Raw genomic sequence first — 18,450 nt, 5'->3', positions numbered from 1 at the left:
TCTAACAACATCTACAATGACACTTTGGCAGCCACAAACAACTCCATCTCTCTCTGGCAATCATAGCGGCACTTCGGCATCCCCATTCCTAATTCATGTCGGGCTTCAGGCTTGGACTCGAGCCTCGGGCTTTTATGAAGGTTGGTCTCGGGCCTAAGATCTAGGCCCAATGGTTGGGATAGGCTTAGGCTCAGGCCTGAATATATATGTTGATAATAGGTGAAAGACCACTAGCTTGAGCCTAGCCTGACCCGACCCATGAACAGGTCTACCTCTGAGTGTGGCTGGCTGGTAAGCCACATCCTCCCAGAGATCTCAGATGTGCTACGTGAAGCTCACGACTACTTGTGCCTATATAAAGGTGTCCCCTTCAACCAGAGGAAGTATGTGTGATTTACCTCTCAGAACTCTCTTGTTCTCTTGCTTCCCAGCATCCATAATTACTCTTTGTCTTCTCTATAATTTAAGCATTGGAGTGCCCATCCCAGGTAAAGCACCCCGGGTACTCTGACTGTTTTCTTGCAACTCAATTGGCCGATCTCATCTGTCAAGCTTCTGAGCTATCGTCTAGTAGGAAACACTAGATCGTGCACCATCAATCGGGTTGATAATTGGTGTGGCCACCCCACTCATAATCCTCAAAAGCAATTCAAGTTAGTAGAAGTCCTAACTCTTGAGCCTGTGTGACTCAAAGATGTTCATGGGTCGGGCTTGGGTTTGATTTTTGCCAAAATGTGAATAGGCTGTCTAAAAAGCCCGAACCTAACACAGTATAAAGCCAGGCCCGAAGCCCAGTCAATGCGCATATCTACTCGCAAAGAATTCAAGTGATACAAGAATCGGGTTGAACGGAATAGTGAATACTTGACAATTCATTTGGACGGTATAAAACAGAAACCTATTGGAGATCCAAAGTTGATAACTTTGATACTGTGAACCTTAAAGACTGTGTTTGGTTTGGAGGAAAAAGTAGGGTAAGGAAGGAACATATAGCCTAAGGGGTCGTAGTAAAAAATGGAGTTGCCACCGAACCTTTTTTCTTTGGCGGGCTGTTGTCATTGGACCATGCTTGAAGAACCAAAGTGCAAACTGCAAATTGTACAACCTGGCCTATGATCTCTCTGTCATGTTCTTGTTATTGATAAAGACCGTCTTCACCAATGTCCTGTAACTGGGGTAAGGAAGAGTATAATAGGCTAAGACCCACAAACCCCAGGCCGGACCGGTCCTCAACGCAAAACCCAGGCCTAGACACAGAAATTTACAGGGCAGGCCAGGCTGGGCTAGAAATGATCACCTAAAAGGGCCGGCACTTGCACATTGTGGGTAGGAATGGCAACGGGGGGGGGGGGGGGGGGGGGGGGGGGGCGTGTTTGGGGCAGGGATTACACTCCCCATCCCTAACCCCGACCCCCAAATCACCCCCATCCCCGTCCCCGATCCCCGACGGGAAAGGAATCCCCCCTCCATCCCCCACCATCCCCGAATTCCCCATCTATTGAGAGAAAGACTGAGACTGAGACTGAGAGTATGAAAGACTGAAACTAAGAGAGAGAGAGAGAGAGAGAGAGAGAGTTTAGGTCGATGATGAAAGAGAGTCCGAAGGGTGACGGCGACAGTGACAGGGACGGCGGTCGGCGACGATGACGAAGGTTGAAGGAAGATCTTTGTTCTGAGTATCTCTTCTCTCAGTTCTCTGGCCTCTGTCGAGACTCGAGACTCGAGTATCTCTTCCTCTCCTCTGTCCGATATCTGACGGGTGAGTGGGCAGTGGAGACAGTTAGCAACGACTGTCGGCGGTCGGTGGTCGGCGAATAGGTGACGAAGACGAAGCTAGGGTTTACTAGTTTAGTCGCCTCTCTTATCTCTACTCTCCGACTTTATCGAAGACTGGTTTAGTCGAAGGGTTATCTTCAAATGTTTATGTTTTATTGTTTTACGAATAAATTAATAATTATATATTATATAATATATAATATATAATTATAATATTAATCAGGAGCGGGTCGGCGTGGGGATTGCATTCCCCATCCCCGACCCCGCCAAAGTGTCCCCCATATCCGACCCCGTCGGGTCGGGGAGCCCGGGTACCCGTCGGGGACGGGGACAATTGCCACCCCGGGCTTGTCACTTGTGGCCATGTACTTTGGATCTGACGGAGAAGCTTCGATGTCGCTAATCGCACATGTTAAGTTGGAATTCCTTTGATGCCCAGATCCAAGATTATTCCGGCACGAACTTGTTGACAATGATACCAATCCAACGGCCTCCATTGTTAGGAGCATTGTCACTAGGATGTCCCCACTTCCTCTCGGCTCTCGCACTCGCTCCACCCCAAAGCCAAAGATGGACCGTTGATGTCACAGTCACAGATTCGATCCCTCCACAGATTCAGCTCTTACCGAGTCCAAGCTCCCAAATTTCTTCTCTTTTTCTCTCAACAAATCGTAATCTCATTTTAGTTGGATTAACAAATCGATCGAAAGTGAAACAGGAAAAGGAAGACAACAAGTTTATAGTCTCTCCGTCATGTGTTCATAAAAACGCTCTGAAAGACGTAATCCCCCGTGTTTTTAGATAATTTAAGAAGAATGGCAGGAATATCTCTTTTACTGGATCTTTGGAGGAAGAACATTGCACTTTCGAGCCAAACCCTACATTCATCCGGGTTATTCTCAGCTACTGTCGCTGCTTCCGCTGCTGCTGCTTCTGTTGGAGCAGCAAGGCCTTTTGCTTCTAGATTTTTGTTCCGGTAACCTTTTCTTCTCATATTTCTACTATATGTTTCTCCCCTGTTATCGCTCCGAATTTATCCCTATCTTTCGTACAACTGTAATTTTGTGGCTTGATTGAGTATTAGGGCATTACTGACTGACCTTTGCTTTTCCCTGATCAATCCTTTTGTCGATCTCTTAATGTACTTTTAGTGATATATATCATAGATTGCATCAGAAGCAAATTTGGCTTTACAGAAATTGGGTGTTCATGGTTATTAGTGAATGAATTTGCTGCAATATGCACCAATTGACAAGCAAACCGAATTATGTTCTCTCATTGGGGTTTAGAATTGTAGTAGTTTAGCTTTAGATCTTAATTTGATGCAAGGTTACTTTTACTGGGTGATCCATATTATCTTAATGTTAACGATATTTTTGTTCTTGGCATTTACTCCGGTGGCTTGCATATTTATCCTATTGCTGTATAATTTGTAACCAGTATTACAACTCATCAATTTGTTTTGATCTGAAGTTCCAATCTTAGTACTGTTTACTCAACGTTTGATTTCTAATAGACTGTGGTGTTTCTTTGCTTGCCATGGGTCAAGTTGCTTGCAATGTGCACCTTCAAAACAGAAAACCTTACACCATTAGCATTTATTGGTCTTTATCTGGCCTTTTCCAGCCACCAGATGGTGGGAAAAATGTATAAGTGAACTGTGTATAATAGAAAGTTCAAATAAACAGGAGGTGTTCTTATCTATTTGCATGGCTGAGATCTGAATGAATAACTTTCTTTATTTTTTCGCATAAAGTAGATAATTCTACAATCTTAAAATAAAATAAACAAGAAATATATTTGTATGTTTTAATGACTGAAGTGTGAACCAATCACTTTCTTTTGAAGTGATTTTTGTGCCCTCTCCAGATAAATCCTTTTGGTGTTTGATCTCTAAGATTTAAAGGTTAGGGACCTAGGATCTCTAGTAAGTTTGAACTTGCAAGACTCAATGGTGAACTACCATGACATGGACCTTTGCTCTTAACCTCAAAAGGGAAATGAAGAACTGTCCCCAAAGCACTTGAAATTCAAAGAGAAATGATGTAAGAAATTAAACACCTTTTGGAGATCTTGGGTGAGAATTGAGAAAACTTCAGACTCCATATGAATTGTGACAAATGGCACAGAAGTCATTCTTGTATAGTGTGAAGGGTTGTCTCATCTATTCTGTTTAAAAATGCATTTTCTCTACATTTTGGACTTTGGTGCCTTTATTGAATGAACACAAGTCTACTAATTAAGGAATTGCTACCAATATCACAGCACTGCTACATGACCACTGAAATCCATCTAAACTCGAAACCATATCTAAGATGTATGGGTATGTAACAGATTTCAACAATTACACCATGTATGTGTATAACTTATAAGTTATAAGACCCATTTGTGGAGAAAGTGGGGAGAAGTGGCTGCAACCCCCCCAACAACACACACACACACACACACACAGACGCACTAACAACTGAAAGAAATACTTATGGTCCAGATTTGGGGAGAAAAAGTTATAACAATTTTGAACACTGAAAATAAATTTCCTAGGGAGGAATTAGCTTTATGGAAAAGAACAATTACTGCCAAATGGTTGGGTCTCCAGGCCCTCCACACGTATTAATTCATTCTTTGCAGTTAGCTTTAGAGAGGAATTAGCTTTATGGAATATCTAGAAATGGTTGGGCCTTCAGACTGCTTACTTAATTCTATGGGTTTAGCTTTTGGAAAGACCTCAGAAGAATTTATGGTGATTATTCTCAATTGACTGATTTGAGGGTGGAGATGGGGCTTAATTGGATTTTGAGAAAACAATGGGGTGGTTATTTATAAGCTTTGCTCTTTGTTGTATAGGCTCTGTAGAGTCTCTACTCAAGTGGGGAGAACATTTCTGATTTCTTCACAATTTAAGGGAGAACCGCAGAAGAGTCACTAGGATTCATATGTCTCTATTGGATATGGAAATTACTGAATGCATTTTTTGTTCCTAAGGCTCCACTTAGAAGGAGTACAAATACAAATATATAGAGTGCAAAACCTTGTATTTTGTATTATTTTGTATGTATTTATGCTGTACATATTTGTATTTGTACTCCTTCCAAACTGAGCCTAAGGCCTTGCAATGCAATTTCATTTGCACTGGTGCAAAAGCATGGGAATGCAAATTCTGATTTTTTTTTTTTTTTTTTTTGTTTTAGGTTTTACTTTGTTTTGTTTATTTGTAAAATGAAATCTGAAGCCAAAGGAAAATTCAAAACAAAAGTAAACTAGAATTTCCACTCTACAGTCTACACTCGTATGCATTTGTACTAGTATAAATTAAATTGCATTGCAAACAAATTGAGCCTAAAGCTTGAATATATTCTTATTTATCCTGATTTGAGGGATGGTTTGTGGTGGAAAGGGCAGGACTCAAGGGAGGTTCTCTATCAGGTTGTTCTTCATAGCTCTTGCTAGAGGTGTCACTAAATAAATTGATTATAGTTGCATATGGGGCAGAAGGGTGCTTCTTCTTGTGGAAGCTTTTATGTGGTGTCTCTTAGAGCTCTTCAGTTTCCTTTTTAGGTCTTGGTCTTGTCTTTCTTCTATTTAGGAAGCAATTCTGTTTTGGACTTATATTTCTTGGGATGCTATCTTGTAGTCTATGGTTCCTTTTGCCATTTGTTGAGCAGTTTGGAATGAGCCATGGGTGTTTGAAAATCCTGGATGTCTTTTGTGTCATTGTGTCTTTGTGTTGATGTTTGCAAACTCTTGATGGAATGGGGTCTTGTTATCTGTGAGTTTAGGGGGATGAGGCACAGGCTTTTGTTTATATATTGTGTGATGTGTCATGTTTTGTTTTTTATTTCTTTATTTCTTTATTTTTTTTGGGGGGGGGTGTACCATAAAATACTGGTTTGTGAGCTTTTTTTTTTTCTGTAAATCTTATGAACACTATTAACCATTAACAATTTTTTTATTACTTTTAAAATACCTAAATAAATTATTACCAATAAAAAACCTTAATAACTTATAAGATTCACCGTGAAAACTTGTCTTGAGAGGGGGACTTTTCTCATACCTCACAATGACACTAATGAATGTCTTTTATTTTTCTTCAGTTAATCTAAGTTATAGTTTTCTGTCATTTCTTGATCTATTAGCTTGTAAAGAATTTGATGATTAGCATGGGATATTTTTGAAAGTTCTTAGTTACTTCTATTTGTAGAACAGTCAAGTTTTGGTTCATTAGTTTTTGGTTATCATCACTTAATGGTAATTTTTTTGTTGACCAGCCACCTACTTAGACCATCTTTACAATTTCCCTTGCATATTCTTATCACTGCTTTACAATGCACTTATCATTTTCTGACCCTTACATCATGTTTCAGTGATGGTGGCATATCAGTTGCATTTTGTGATGCTAATGGACAATGGGCTGAAGACTATATGTCCAATCTACAAACTGCTTCTGGAAAAATTTTTCAGCATAATTCAATTAAATACCAAACCAAGGAATACCCAATTGAGCAAAAGCCTCTATTCTCAGCCTTTGGACTGAGGTCCTTTGCAATGACTTCCTTGAGGTCCTTCTTGGTTTTCTATTTGCCTCTTTTGGAACCTCGTTCCAACTTAAACGAGGATGACGAGGATTTCTTACAGGACACTCCAGAAGAGAATCATGTAGACTTGGTTACTCCCTTCAAAAAATCTGTCAAGCAGATCCTACGTGAGGTTAATATCTTATCAATTTCCTTCCTTTTGTGCTATAGTGGATTTTTTTTGGGTATTCAAGGCTAAGCATGTATTGTAATTGTGCATTGTTTTTGCTGACTGTTTTTTTCCTATCAAAAACAACCAAGTCCTACAAGAGGTTTCAGACATTGAAAAGGTTTTGTTGCTGGGTTCTAATGCAATGACTTTTATGTATTGCATGAATAGAAGGCCATGCATGGCCTAGTGGGACTTTTATCCAATTTGAGTGGGTTTGTCTTGTTCATATTCATGTTAATAATTGGCTTCTGATTATGTTAGTAATCAAAAAGATTATGTAGGACTTACATTAAGACTTAATAGCGTTTTGGAGGTATGAAGATCCTCAAATTAGTTCTGTCTTCTTATTAATTGAGTTACAAGTTGAACTTTGATAGTAGCTTATAATGGTGACAGATCTTTGTACTTATGAGCAGAATATAATTTGAAAGTGCAACTAATGTTGTGAATGTATATTTGAATTGCAAAATCATTTATATATACCACTAACAGATTATAAAAATCATGAAAGGAACCTTTAAATTTAATCATTCTTTTGGTACTTTAAGGCATCATGGGTTTCTCCGACTCCTTTGGTTTACAGGACTAGACTACATAAAAAAGGCCATTACCCAATGTTGGTTCCAACCATCTGGGTTTCTCTGTCTCCTTTGGTCGCTCTCAAACTTGAACCCACATCCTTGAACTTGCCAGCCTAAGATTTTACCATTACACCAAGTAATGGCCAGACTATATATGCGGACATAATTTGGCGTATACCTCAGAGGCATCCACACCTCCAGTGTACACTTTACAGTGTTTTGACTGTGCCTCGTCTGGAGATTCTCATCTAGGCATATACCTCAAAATACCTTTTAAAAGTTAAAACATTGGTTGGTCCCAGTTACCTGGGTCTTGGGAGGGATGCACTATATATGGACCTAACCTTTGGCAGTTTTTGCACAAAGTGATTGCTCCCAGAATGTATTTATGCATCTGGGTTTCTTTATTAAATTAACTTAATAACTCAGTATCTTATAATATTTTTTGTTCTCACATGATTTTTTATTCTTTTAATAATTTAATTGATGACATCATGGATCCTTGGGTTGACCTAGTTATCAGAAAATTGACTTTTGATCAGACTCCTTTGTAGACATGTGAAAGGACCTTCTATCTCATAGAATTGATGAAATCACAGGACTAGAAGGTGAAATGGGAAACCCATAGGGAGAGTTACATTTCTTCTTAGTTGATTTCTAGTGGCTTTGGGGTAACAGAAGAAATGATTTCTTTTCTCAACTCGTTAGCATCAAATGACGAAATTGAAAAGACTAATGAAATTTTCTTCAAGGGTATCAGACACAAGGTAAGTAATGGAACTTGTATTTGGTTTTGGTTGGATGAGTGGTGTAATGATAGGGCCCTAGATGAGAGCTTCCCATGCCTCTTAGAGTTTGCCGAAAACAAAGAATAGCAAGGAACTTGGAATGGGACAGAAACTCGTTTATGTTGATTTCCAAGTTTCTTTCTTTTATTTTTGGTCAACAAAGTATGTGGATTTCCAAGTTCTGGAGGAATTTACTTGATTATGAAGTAAGTGGGTATCTGAAAAGGAATTAACAAGAGATAATGTCTGCAATATAGAGCAAGAAGACAAATAAGAAACACAATTAAGTTGGGGAATCAAGATCACTTCCAAAACCCAAAAAACTGGGATTTTTTATGCCTTACCAATATTAGCCTAGCCATGGTCTCACCCTCCCCCACTCAATAATAAAAAATTAAAAGATTTAAGGTCTTGATTGTAGCAAAGTGGTAAAGGCAGTATTTTGAGGTGGTTGCCAATAAGGTTGTTCAGTGTCCATGTTTTAGGAGACATGTCAATGGTTAGGAAGCCATCCTTGATTGCTTTATGAGGAAGAAAAGGGAAATAAAGTTACCTTGACCCATAATTGAGTTTTTTTTCCTTTTTTTAATTTCTAAATGAGGAAAATGGGGGAATTAAAATAACCACAACCCTAATTGATCTCTCTCTCTCTCTCTTACACTCTCTTGATTGGTTTACAAGGAAAAAAGGGGGAAATAACCACAATCTCAATTAGGGTTGTGGTTACTTTATTTCCCCTCTTTCTCATAAACCAATTAGAAAAAAATTAGTAAGCCAGTCTTGTGTATAACTTTTGGAGGGGTTCCAGGGCCTGAATTTAGATGACTTCTTTAATGATTGAAACAATTTTATTTGTACACAGATCACAATTTGCTGTACATGAGTCATACTAGTCAGACTTTAATCTTTCTGTTTATTGGGTTCTGGCTCTCCTTTCATACTTTTTATTAGTGCAAAAATATTCTGTCCTTGTAGAAAAGGAAATATTGACTTATCACTTTAATATTACCTTCTAAAAAAGTAATGTACAAAAACTTCCTTCAATTGATTTGTTATTTAATCTTATTGTTACATAGGGGCTAGTGCTTGATGCAATGGTAAAATCTTGGGATGACAAGTATAAACCCGGCTTTCAGTATGTCAGTGATCATTTATGCCAAAAGAAAAAAAAGCGAAAACCTGGATCCTGCATCCAGCCTACCCCTCTCAAGACCCTGGATGGCCTGGGGCTCTGAACCATCATTGGGTACTGGCCTTTATGTAATGTATTTACTTGCTGGGATATTTCATGTTTCTGCTGATTAAAATTATTGATCACCAACCATGCTTGTAAATTTTTTAAGTATCATTCTACTGTTTGTTGACTTGTATGTTGCATCTGAATGCAGACTACGGTTATAACAACCAGACGTGTACTGGAAAGACTTGCTGTGCATTATGTTTCACAACGAATGGCATGGAAATTTCTTAAGGGTACTTTTTTCTCTACTATTTTACAATGTGTTGTTTAAAATATGTGTTTGAATTATTACTCATACTAAGATAAAGTAATGGTTTTCTTTCTTTTTTTGGTTGGTAATAGTTGTTTTTTAATTTGGGGAAGTCAGATATTCCACAGTAAATTGGTTCATAGGGAACTCTATTTCCTGGTGTAGCAACTTGTGTTTTTGTTTATTTATTTTTTCTTCAGTAATGTATATTTCCAAATCTGCTTCAAGTTTAGTTAAAAGCAGTTTTTGCTGGCAAGTTGAAAAAAGTTGATTTATTTATTTGTTCATGTGATCCACGGATTTGGCCAGTAAGTTTGGACCTTCCCTGTTTTCTTCTCCACAGTTAAATATAATGTTATTGTTATGTGCTGATTGTTATCACCATATCAAGGGAACTGATGTGAGTAAATGTTTGTAGATATGCCCAAATCAGCCAAGCGCAAGGCAGTAAGGGGGATGCCGACTTTTGTTTACTTCTATAGTGTCAGTAGAACAACTTTCAGAGGTTGACTTTTATCTGATGAATGTTTTCCACCCCCATGGTTGATTGCTTGAAATGTAACTTCAGGGTCTCGTGCACCTCTTTGTTTCTATTTAACAGGACACTTGCTTGGAGTTGTAGCATCATGGCTTGTTCAAATTGGAATTGAGATATATAAATGCTTTGCTCATATGACCAATAGAGAGGAGGCTGATAAAGATACCAAAGAAGAATTTCAACTTCTTGGTAAAAAGATCTCCTGTACCACTGTCAAGTGTGGTGCATCCTTAGTTTTTGCATCCATTGGAGCTGGGATTGGTTCCACTCTTTTCCGTCCGTCATCTGGGCAATGGATTGGTAAGCACATTCTCTGTTGTTGTTATTGATGATGTTGTTGTCTCAATTTTCTAGCTAATAAATCACAGCATTTGCTTCACTGCAGGCTGTGCTGTTGGGGACTTGGTTGGACCCATATTTGTAACATTTTGTTTTGAAAAGGGGCTACAGGTGGACCTCTAGAGTTGATGGATTTGGTTTCTGACATATTCTTCATGCTTGCTTCAAAATGAGACTGGGATACTTAGCGAACTTCAAATCTCCAACTAACAAGGTGCTATTTTTGTCTGGAATTTTACCTATAGCAGGCATTAGTGGGGGCAACTGGGCAAGGTTCCCCAACCCCCATTGTATTTCCCTTGTTCAACAACAATTCGGTTTTATGATTATCTAAATTACCGTCAAGAATCAGCTGTATGCATCCACGGGTGCAGAAAATGTTTCTTCTGTTTTTCAAATTGATTTACGGAACACACTTTTATTTTTTTCTTTTAATCCTTTGAATCACCCTGTTGCTATTTCGACGTCCCTGTGAATGCTTTCCTGCAGTTAGATGATATTTCTAATTCTTTTAGGGAAGTGGTGTTAAGACCATGCAAATTTATCTTTCTCCTTGTATACACCAAACAAGGAGCTAGTTGGCATTCTACATGTACCAGTTCATCTGTGTTGGTTGTTTCTTATCAAGGTTTGAAGTATTGGTATCTAAAGAGAGTTGGGCAATTTTAAGATGGTAAGAGGTGGCAAAATGGATGGGTTGGGTTGGGTGAGGGTTGAGTATCAACCCACCCACATTGACCCTCTGACCCATTTACCACCTTTATTCATCAAGGTTCAAAGTATTGACATGTATCGGCTCATATCGGCCGATATATATCGTTCTGGCACCCCAATGATACACCCCTACAGTGGGTGTACCGGTGGTCTGACCGGTTCAGGGTGTGGCGAAGACCTAAACTGGCTCCCCTGAACCAGTTGGCAAAAAAAAAAAAAGACCATCAAAAGGAGAATCGATTCGCCTAATACGCCCATACCGGCATATCAGGCATATCAATATTTTGAACCTTGATATTCAATGGGCCTTAGTGGGTCACAACTCACCTTGACCCTAACCCACCCATATGACCCACTAATCTAAGGCAAATATTAAGAAAACACAAATATTTTAGCGAAACAAAAATACAAATATTAAGAAAATTATTGAAAAATGTCAATATTAATAAAAACACAAAAATTTCAAAAAAATAATAAAAAACACAAAATTAATATAAATTTGCAAGAAAAATGGCAATGATAAAATTAAAAAAGCATATACTATTTTTAAAAAAGTTGCAATTGCATAAAATACCTAAATTGACAAAAAAATCAAAATTAATTATATACTTCAACCCAAAACTTGTGGATAAAATACAAAAATATATTTTTCAAATAAGCATGGTTCAAAATATTGATACGCCTGATACGCCGTTATGGGTGTATCGGGTGAATCGATACCCCTTTTGGTGTTTTTTTTTTTTTCCACCAACTGGTTCAGGGGAGCCGGTTTAGGTCTTCGCCACACCCTGAACCGGTCAGGCCACCGATACACCCACTGTAGGGGCGTATTGGTGGGGTGCCAGAATGACACGTGTCGATACCTTGAACCTTGCAAATAAGAAAATAAAAATGTATAAAAAACACAACAGAAAAATTGTAGGAATTATAAAATTAAAAAACAGAAAATTATATAAGTTGCAAAAAATTTACAAAAAAGCAAAAAAGAAAAACATAAGTTATACGAAGATACATAAATTGCAGCAAATGTAAAAAATACAAAAAAAAAAAGAGTTATATGAAGATACATAAATTAGCATGCCAAATTAATCAGGTGATAGATAAACCTAGCCAGTGGGGATGCCACAACAGCTCTAGAATTCAATTAGAAAAATCCAAAGCCTCTAGATTTTTATGTTGTCAGTGAAAAGAAGCTATAGACTATAGTCCTGTATTCTTAGGTTTGAGTTGTATGCATAATCTGGGTTATAGGTACGGGCCTTTGTAGCTTCCGGTGAGCGTGGCTTTCCCAGTTAAACCAGGATGTTCATTGTATGTATAATTGGGTTGGATTTGAATCCTGTCAGATCTGATTATTAAAAACATAAATCTAAATTCGATTGAATCGAAGCTTTTCCAATTGGATTGGAGTTCTGTCAGGTATTTGTATTTACTCTGAGTCTGTTTCACCCATCTTTGGAATACAAGAAGCAAAATTGGTTTTTGGGACCCAAATTCAATCCTTTAACGAGGTTTTTTATTGGAGAATAGACTAATTGTTCAACAAGTGGTTCATTTGGAATGGTCCATAATCTTACTATTATTTCAACAAGGCATTAGAGTTGTTATCTCGTATGCAGGATCTGGGGAATGCAAGTGGCTGTGACTTGTGAGAGAATACTGGATTGGACCGGTTTGGATTGGAGTTGGCATTACATAACACACGTTAGAGAGCAGTTTGCAGGTAAGGGTGTCGATGGACCGGTTTGGATCGGACCCCGTCCAGTACAAAATTAATTTAGACGGATTGGACGGACATGCAAGACATATTGGATTGGATTAAGCCAGTATCTGATCCATTGATATAAGATAAGAATATAGTGTCAATGGACCGGGTTTGGGTTGAAACCAATCTAAATCAAATGAATTTAAGCAGATTGGACGGTCTAGATATTGAATTGGACCGGTCCAAATTGGTCCAAAATATTCATTGGATTGGATTGGACCTGGTCCATTTATAATACTCACATTGAACTGGATCAGACTGGACCAAATCCAGTCCAATTGACACCCCTATTTGCAGGTAACCATGGGTGGAAACTGGTAACATAGCAGAGTGCAGATTGAATTCGAATCTGATTAGAAAATTAGATCATTAGAATTTGACTGATTTATTATTTTAGGTAATACTAAATATACAAAATAATATATAAATGTATATAAATTATTTATAAAATTTAATATTATATATAATATAAAATATTTAAATATTTTATATATTATATATAAGAATTAAATAATCAATCGAATTTGAATTAGGTCATGTCCGAATTCGATTTGATTACTTAGGGGGTGTTCTTTTTTTGGATTTTGAGAGGGGGGAAAGTTGGTCAATGGGATTTTGGTTCCCATTGACCAAGAATCCTATGTTCATTTTTTGTGGGGATCAAGGAAAGTTTATTTTCCTAGGTATCACTTACCTCATCTCCTAGGTGGGAAAGTTTCTAACACTTGAATGGGACAAAAATGTTTATTTTAATAATGGATTTTTATGGCTAAAATGGTCATTACCTTATTTATTTAGGAAATAAAAGAACACGGGTAAATGCACTTACCCAGGTTAAGTGTTTCTTGGGAAAAACTTGTCCAAATAATTGCATTTAATCGGGCAAGTAACTTATTGAAAAGCAAACAGGGCCTTAAATCAAATGGTATGGATAGGATATTTGAATTCAATTGATTATCCAAATTTGATTTGATTATGGTGATGTTTGGTATCAGTGATGATTTCTTGAAAATCACTGCCATGTTGGAACCGCATCAGCAGTGAAATTTCTGTTTGATTGGCTGATCTTAGTGATTCTTAGGAAATCAGCCAAAAAGCGATTATTGAAATCATCCCTTTTAGGGATCACCTTTCTTAGTGGTTTCCTGATTTATATCTGATTCTGATTTTTTGAGAACAACATGGCATTGAATAATAACTCTAATACAAAAACAATCAGCCCTTGAAAATCAATACTAAACACACTTAAAGCTGGTTTTTCAAAAATCGGGTTACATGACATAAATGATACTAAAAAACAAATTTTGATGATTTTTCAAAGAATCACTATAATCCTCAAGGAGGAATCGTCATCCATGCCAAACATATGTCAAATCTCAAATTCAATATTGAATTCTCAAATACCTTACCATGGAGAGCCTCCTATACATGGGTTAGCCATAAAGAATAAAATGTGACCATCAGACTTGTTCACTGAAAACAGACCGTGTCTTCAAGTTTCAACAGTATGTTTTTATTCGAAATCTGGATACGGTGGGGACACACAGGGTTACAATAATAACATCACAACTGCACCCCACAAGGGGAGCCCCATATGCACATCTCAGCATATATTGGGAACATCTCGAATCTGTTCCTCACATAGGGCGCCTCACATGTACATCCTACCATGCGTTGGGAATATCTCCCGTATTTGTAAATTATTTTTTAAGGAAGATGTTCCCAATGCACTGTGAATGTGCATGTGAGGCGTCCAAGTGTGAGCAACAGATCCCGTTCCTTCCAAAGTTGTCAATGGGAGATCTTCCCACTACACGATTGCGGTATGCTGTTGAGCGTTCGTGGGGCGCAGATGTGAATTCCCCAACAATTAATCCCAACAACCATTGCAAGAAAGGACAAGGGATATACGGTTGGCACTTATTACTTGCATGGTCAGGATTCAATTCCCTCTTTCAGTTCGACAAACAAGTCTACGCTCCAAACAAATAATCGGGTAGAGAGAGCCTACAAACAAGCCATTGCCCAAGAAACAAATATACAAAAGTTTGTTATACATCACTTTGATACTTTTTCCAGTTGTTGTTTTGTTGTTTTCTCCTGTACAGCTGCACTGGAAGATTGGTTTGTTTTGTTGGTAAAAGAAGAGAAAACCATCTTCAATTCTTCCTAGTTCATCATACTATCATAGTTCATAGTAGCGGAGTTGTGACCCCGGATGGCTTTTTACTTGTCGCATTAAAGATTAAACCCAAAGAAGAGCAAAAACCGGGGTTCCACTTCTACGGTTCGACCAGAACAGAAGCCGGGTGGAAGGAGGGAGATGAGAGAGAGATCGAGAGCTCAATCCCAGATCATGACGACTGCAATCACCCCGATTCCAGTCAACACGGCGAAGAACTTATGGAAGGGCGTGTCCACCAATGTGAGATTATGGGGTGTGTAGCCCTTGGCCAGCAGATGGTTTATGGAAACGTAGATGAAGACACCACAGGCCAGACCCATGGATATGGCGTAGATCCAGTCTGCAACTGGACCTTCTGTTGTGGCATCTATCACTATCCCGATGGCCACTCCTATGGGGCTTGATATGGCGAAGGCAAACGCGTAGGCTGCACATGATACCAGGGGACGATCCGGGATCATCCGCAGCAGAGCTATTCCCATGGCGATGGCTGCGAATATCTTGTGCAGGCTGACCGTCCATAAAGCCCTCCAAGCATCTGCTTTATTCTCTGCAACCCCAATTGAGATTCCTTCAAACACAGAATGGAAACACAAAGCCACGATTAACAGGATTGTGTCTCCCAGCGAATAAGCAGTCGCGAGGGACGGCTTCATCACCTGGTTCTCGCTTTTGTTTTCAGCCTGCTTTTCATACAATCAAACATTATTATTATCAGCATTAACAATTACACTATCTTTCTTGGTCAGTAAGTATACTGCTGATGTCTCTGATAATACCCAACAGCCAACCTGGAAGTGTGATTGCGAGGTTGTGCCGTTGCTGATGCTTCTGGTGCTAGGTCCTTTCCCATTTCCTGCAACCAACAACAGAGGAATACGATGTATTGATATTTGATGGAAGTGGAACTGATACGTAATAAACAAACAGAAATAACAACCACTTGACTTGATCCTCTTTTCTTGCCTTCAAAGTTTCAGATTATTCATTCCATCAGTTTGTAAAACAGAGGGGCTTGTTGGCAGAACAGTACATGTCAATGAAGTCTCAATGCTCAATTGAAAAATTCTATCTTAAATTCCATTTCTTGTTCACAGAGAATCCATTAAAAAAATGTAGCAGCAACAATCTCCATCTTCTGGGGATTTCAAGAGTGAGTTCCCACTTGATTTTACAACACCACCACGTAGTCTCTACTACAAACAACTAGAAACCATTTCTTCAAGAATAATCTCCGCGATAAATAAACAATTTAAGCCTGTCTGCTCTTCACTATACTATGTACACTATAGAGAAAATAATTCTCGAATTTAACCAAGAGAAAATATTTTTTTCTAATTCACGAAAAAAACAGAGATGTTTTCATTTTTTTACAAAAAAAAAAAAAAATCAAAAAAATAGTCGACCGCAGATTTGGAAAAAAGGGGCAAAACCAATTGGGCATACCCAATAAGTCAAAAACAACATCGGAAACTGTACCTTGAAGCTCCACATCGCCGTCTCCGTCATTCCTCTGTTTGCTATAAACATGAGAGATGACGCAATCAGCAAACATGGTAAGTAGATAACCAGCGCTTGCGAGCATGAACGCGAAAGGGTACTGTTTGGTGGTAAGATCCTCGAACGTCTCGCTGGAATCACTCAAGAAATGCATCAAGGCCGTTCCCAGAAACACACCGCCTGCAAATTGAGTCCCCAGTACAAGAAAGCCTTCATTCCACTTCATGAAGTAGGGGGATATGCCACCTATGAAGGTTCCAATAAAAACAAGTATCAAGCAATAAATCTTGACGATAATAAGGGACTTTGACCGGAGATCGGGCTCCTCCTTTGACGGCGACAGGGTGCTGGCGTCGTCGTCATCATCGTCATGGTGGCCGCCGTGGGCGTAGACGGAGAGGACAGAGACGAGAAGGAGGGAGATGAATAGGTGAAGTCGAGCCATATAAGAGCATCCAAATGCGAATGAGATGGATAAGGTTTTGAGTCTTTGAGACGTTTAAATAGGGTTAGCGTGTACTAGATGGCTGTGTGTATGGCTATGAATGGTGTGTATTTTGGTTTGTACTGCATGAATCACGAAACAAACAATGAGGGGAGAAGGAGAGAGAAGTACGAGAAGATTGCAGGAATAAAAACAAGAAAAAAGTACGACACTTAGAAAAGACGGGACAGTGATTTTAATGAATTGGCAACATCTCCAGTCTCCCGATTATAAATACGGGAGATATTTCTAATAATAGACGGTAGGATGTAGCTGTGAGATCGGTGTGAGGCGCCGGAGCAGATCCGGTCTCGATTTTAATGGCTGTGTGGGTGGATGAGTAATTCGGTGTGGGGGTATCAACAATTGGACATCGAAATCCAATAGGTGGTCGAACCGATTCTGTACTTAAGTTCAAAGTATTAGAAATGTAAGATGTATTCGAAAGGTAATTTTAAGAAATGCATTAAGATATGTTTTAAAAACTTATAGATATGGACAAAAAATTAAGATAAATCTGAATACACTAGAAAATCCAACAAAAAATTCTTAAAAAATATGAATAACAATAAAAATAAGTTTTATGTGATTATAACTAATTTATTTAAATATAAAAACATTATTTAATGATTTATATATGGTATTGGGATATAATTAGTAACCCTTGAAAAATAATGCAACTAAAATGTATGTGTGTGTATATATACTAATATTTATTATATAGATTTAGATAATATTTATTATGTATACAAGTTAATATATATCTTAATTCTTAACAAATAAATATAATATGTACTCATCTTATTATTATATAAATATTAATAATCAAAATTTAACATTTGTTGGGAAACATCCACCAAGGCAAGAAAGATTACTTTAAGTATAAAAAAACATGTTATTTTAAAAAGCAACTAAGGTTGGCATAATGGTTAATTAATTATTATTGTAAGCAAACAGCTTGGGTTGGAAACTTGTTACCTTCACTTTGTGATTTTTAACAAGTTATTTGACTTAAATAACATTTAATGACATATTAAATGTCGTAATTAAAGGTAACTCAAATGAGCATTTAATTAAATAATATTAAAATTTAGTGAGGTCTCAATATCGGCCCATTTTGGGTTGTATCGACCGATACATACCTGAAATGGTCCGATAAGAGGCCGACACGAATCCGTATCAGTCCAATACAAACGAAAAATACGAAACTATCTAATTATACATGTTCTATGCATTGCGAAATTTAAAACCTTGGTTAAGGGTATAAAGTTCTTGAAGGTTGAGGGTGGAGTATAAGGCCTACAGTCTCGTTAACGTTTCGACCTCTTCTTGACACGATCAGGTCAATGGTCATCCTGATCTTTATGCTTTGTTTCATGCTAGTTCTCTTCGGCTTCCTGGTGTTGTGTTTGAGCCTCTTCAATGTTGATGTACTTTTGGACTCATGCTAGGCAAGGTTCAAAATTTTGCAATATGTGTCGTCTTGGTATAAGTCCGGTACACGGAATGTATAGAAATTATCTATAGCATTCTTTTTCGTATGTATC

General features: G+C 38.1%; 2 protein-coding genes across 3 annotated transcripts; one reads left to right on the top strand and one right to left on the bottom strand.

The window, feature by feature from the left end:
- The first annotated feature begins 1,555 nt into the window (after positions 1-1,555).
- LOC104594231 (uncharacterized) lies at positions 1,556-10,690 on the top strand. The gene is made up of 6 exons (XM_010254444.2): positions 1,556-2,752; positions 6,138-6,480; positions 9,277-9,361; positions 9,797-9,883; positions 9,980-10,216; positions 10,302-10,690. The coding sequence occupies exons 1-6, from the start codon at positions 2,592-2,594 to the stop codon at positions 10,376-10,378; spliced, it is 990 nt and encodes a 329-aa protein (XP_010252746.1). The 5' UTR covers positions 1,556-2,591; the 3' UTR covers positions 10,379-10,690.
- Positions 10,691-14,647: 3,957 nt separating this feature from the next.
- On the bottom strand, positions 14,648-17,074 carry ZIP11 (zinc transporter 11 precursor). Of its 2 annotated transcripts, none has more exons than XM_010254446.2 (3): positions 16,399-17,074; positions 15,711-15,775; positions 14,648-15,602 (listed from the first exon to the last, which is right to left on the bottom strand). In XM_010254446.2, the coding sequence occupies exons 1-3, from the start codon at positions 16,862-16,864 to the stop codon at positions 15,078-15,080; spliced, it is 1,056 nt and encodes a 351-aa protein (XP_010252748.1). In that variant the 5' UTR covers positions 16,865-17,074; the 3' UTR covers positions 14,648-15,077. The 2 variants fall into 2 exon arrangements, with proteins under 2 accessions (XP_010252748.1, XP_010252747.1); XM_010254445.3 differs by having other exon boundaries at positions 14,648-15,605; positions 16,399-16,909.
- Between the last annotated feature and the right edge of the window lie 1,376 nt (positions 17,075-18,450).

This window comes from Nelumbo nucifera, chromosome 1, assembly GCF_055504915.1.
Source record: "Nelumbo nucifera cultivar China Antique chromosome 1, China Antique-T2T, whole genome shotgun sequence".
NCBI lineage: Eukaryota > Viridiplantae > Streptophyta > Magnoliopsida > Proteales > Nelumbonaceae > Nelumbo > Nelumbo nucifera.
The sequence above is the reverse complement of the archived record's forward strand: the minus strand, read 5'-3'. Positions and strand labels throughout refer to the sequence as shown.

Excerpts from the sequence above, each read along its gene's own strand:
- ZIP11 (XM_010254445.3), bottom strand. The coding sequence starts at position 16,864 with ATGGCTCGACTTCACCTATTCATCTCCCTCCTTCTCGTCTCTGTCCTC. Across the intron at positions 15,776-16,398 it reads CGGCGATGTGGAGCTTCAAG|GAAATGGGAAAGGACCTAGC; the intron begins GTACAGTTTCCG and ends TGTTGGTTGCAG. Across the intron at positions 15,606-15,710 it reads CCTCGCAATCACACTTCCAG|CAGGCTGAAAACAAAAGCGA; the intron begins GTTGGCTGTTGG and ends TTGTATGAAAAG.
- LOC104594231 (XM_010254444.2), top strand. The coding sequence starts at position 2,592 with ATGGCAGGAATATCTCTTTTACTGGATCTTTGGAGGAAGAACATTGCA. Across the intron at positions 2,753-6,137 it reads GCTTCTAGATTTTTGTTCCG|TGATGGTGGCATATCAGTTG; the intron begins GTAACCTTTTCT and ends ATCATGTTTCAG. Across the intron at positions 9,884-9,979 it reads CAGTAGAACAACTTTCAGAG|GACACTTGCTTGGAGTTGTA; the intron begins GTTGACTTTTAT and ends TCTATTTAACAG.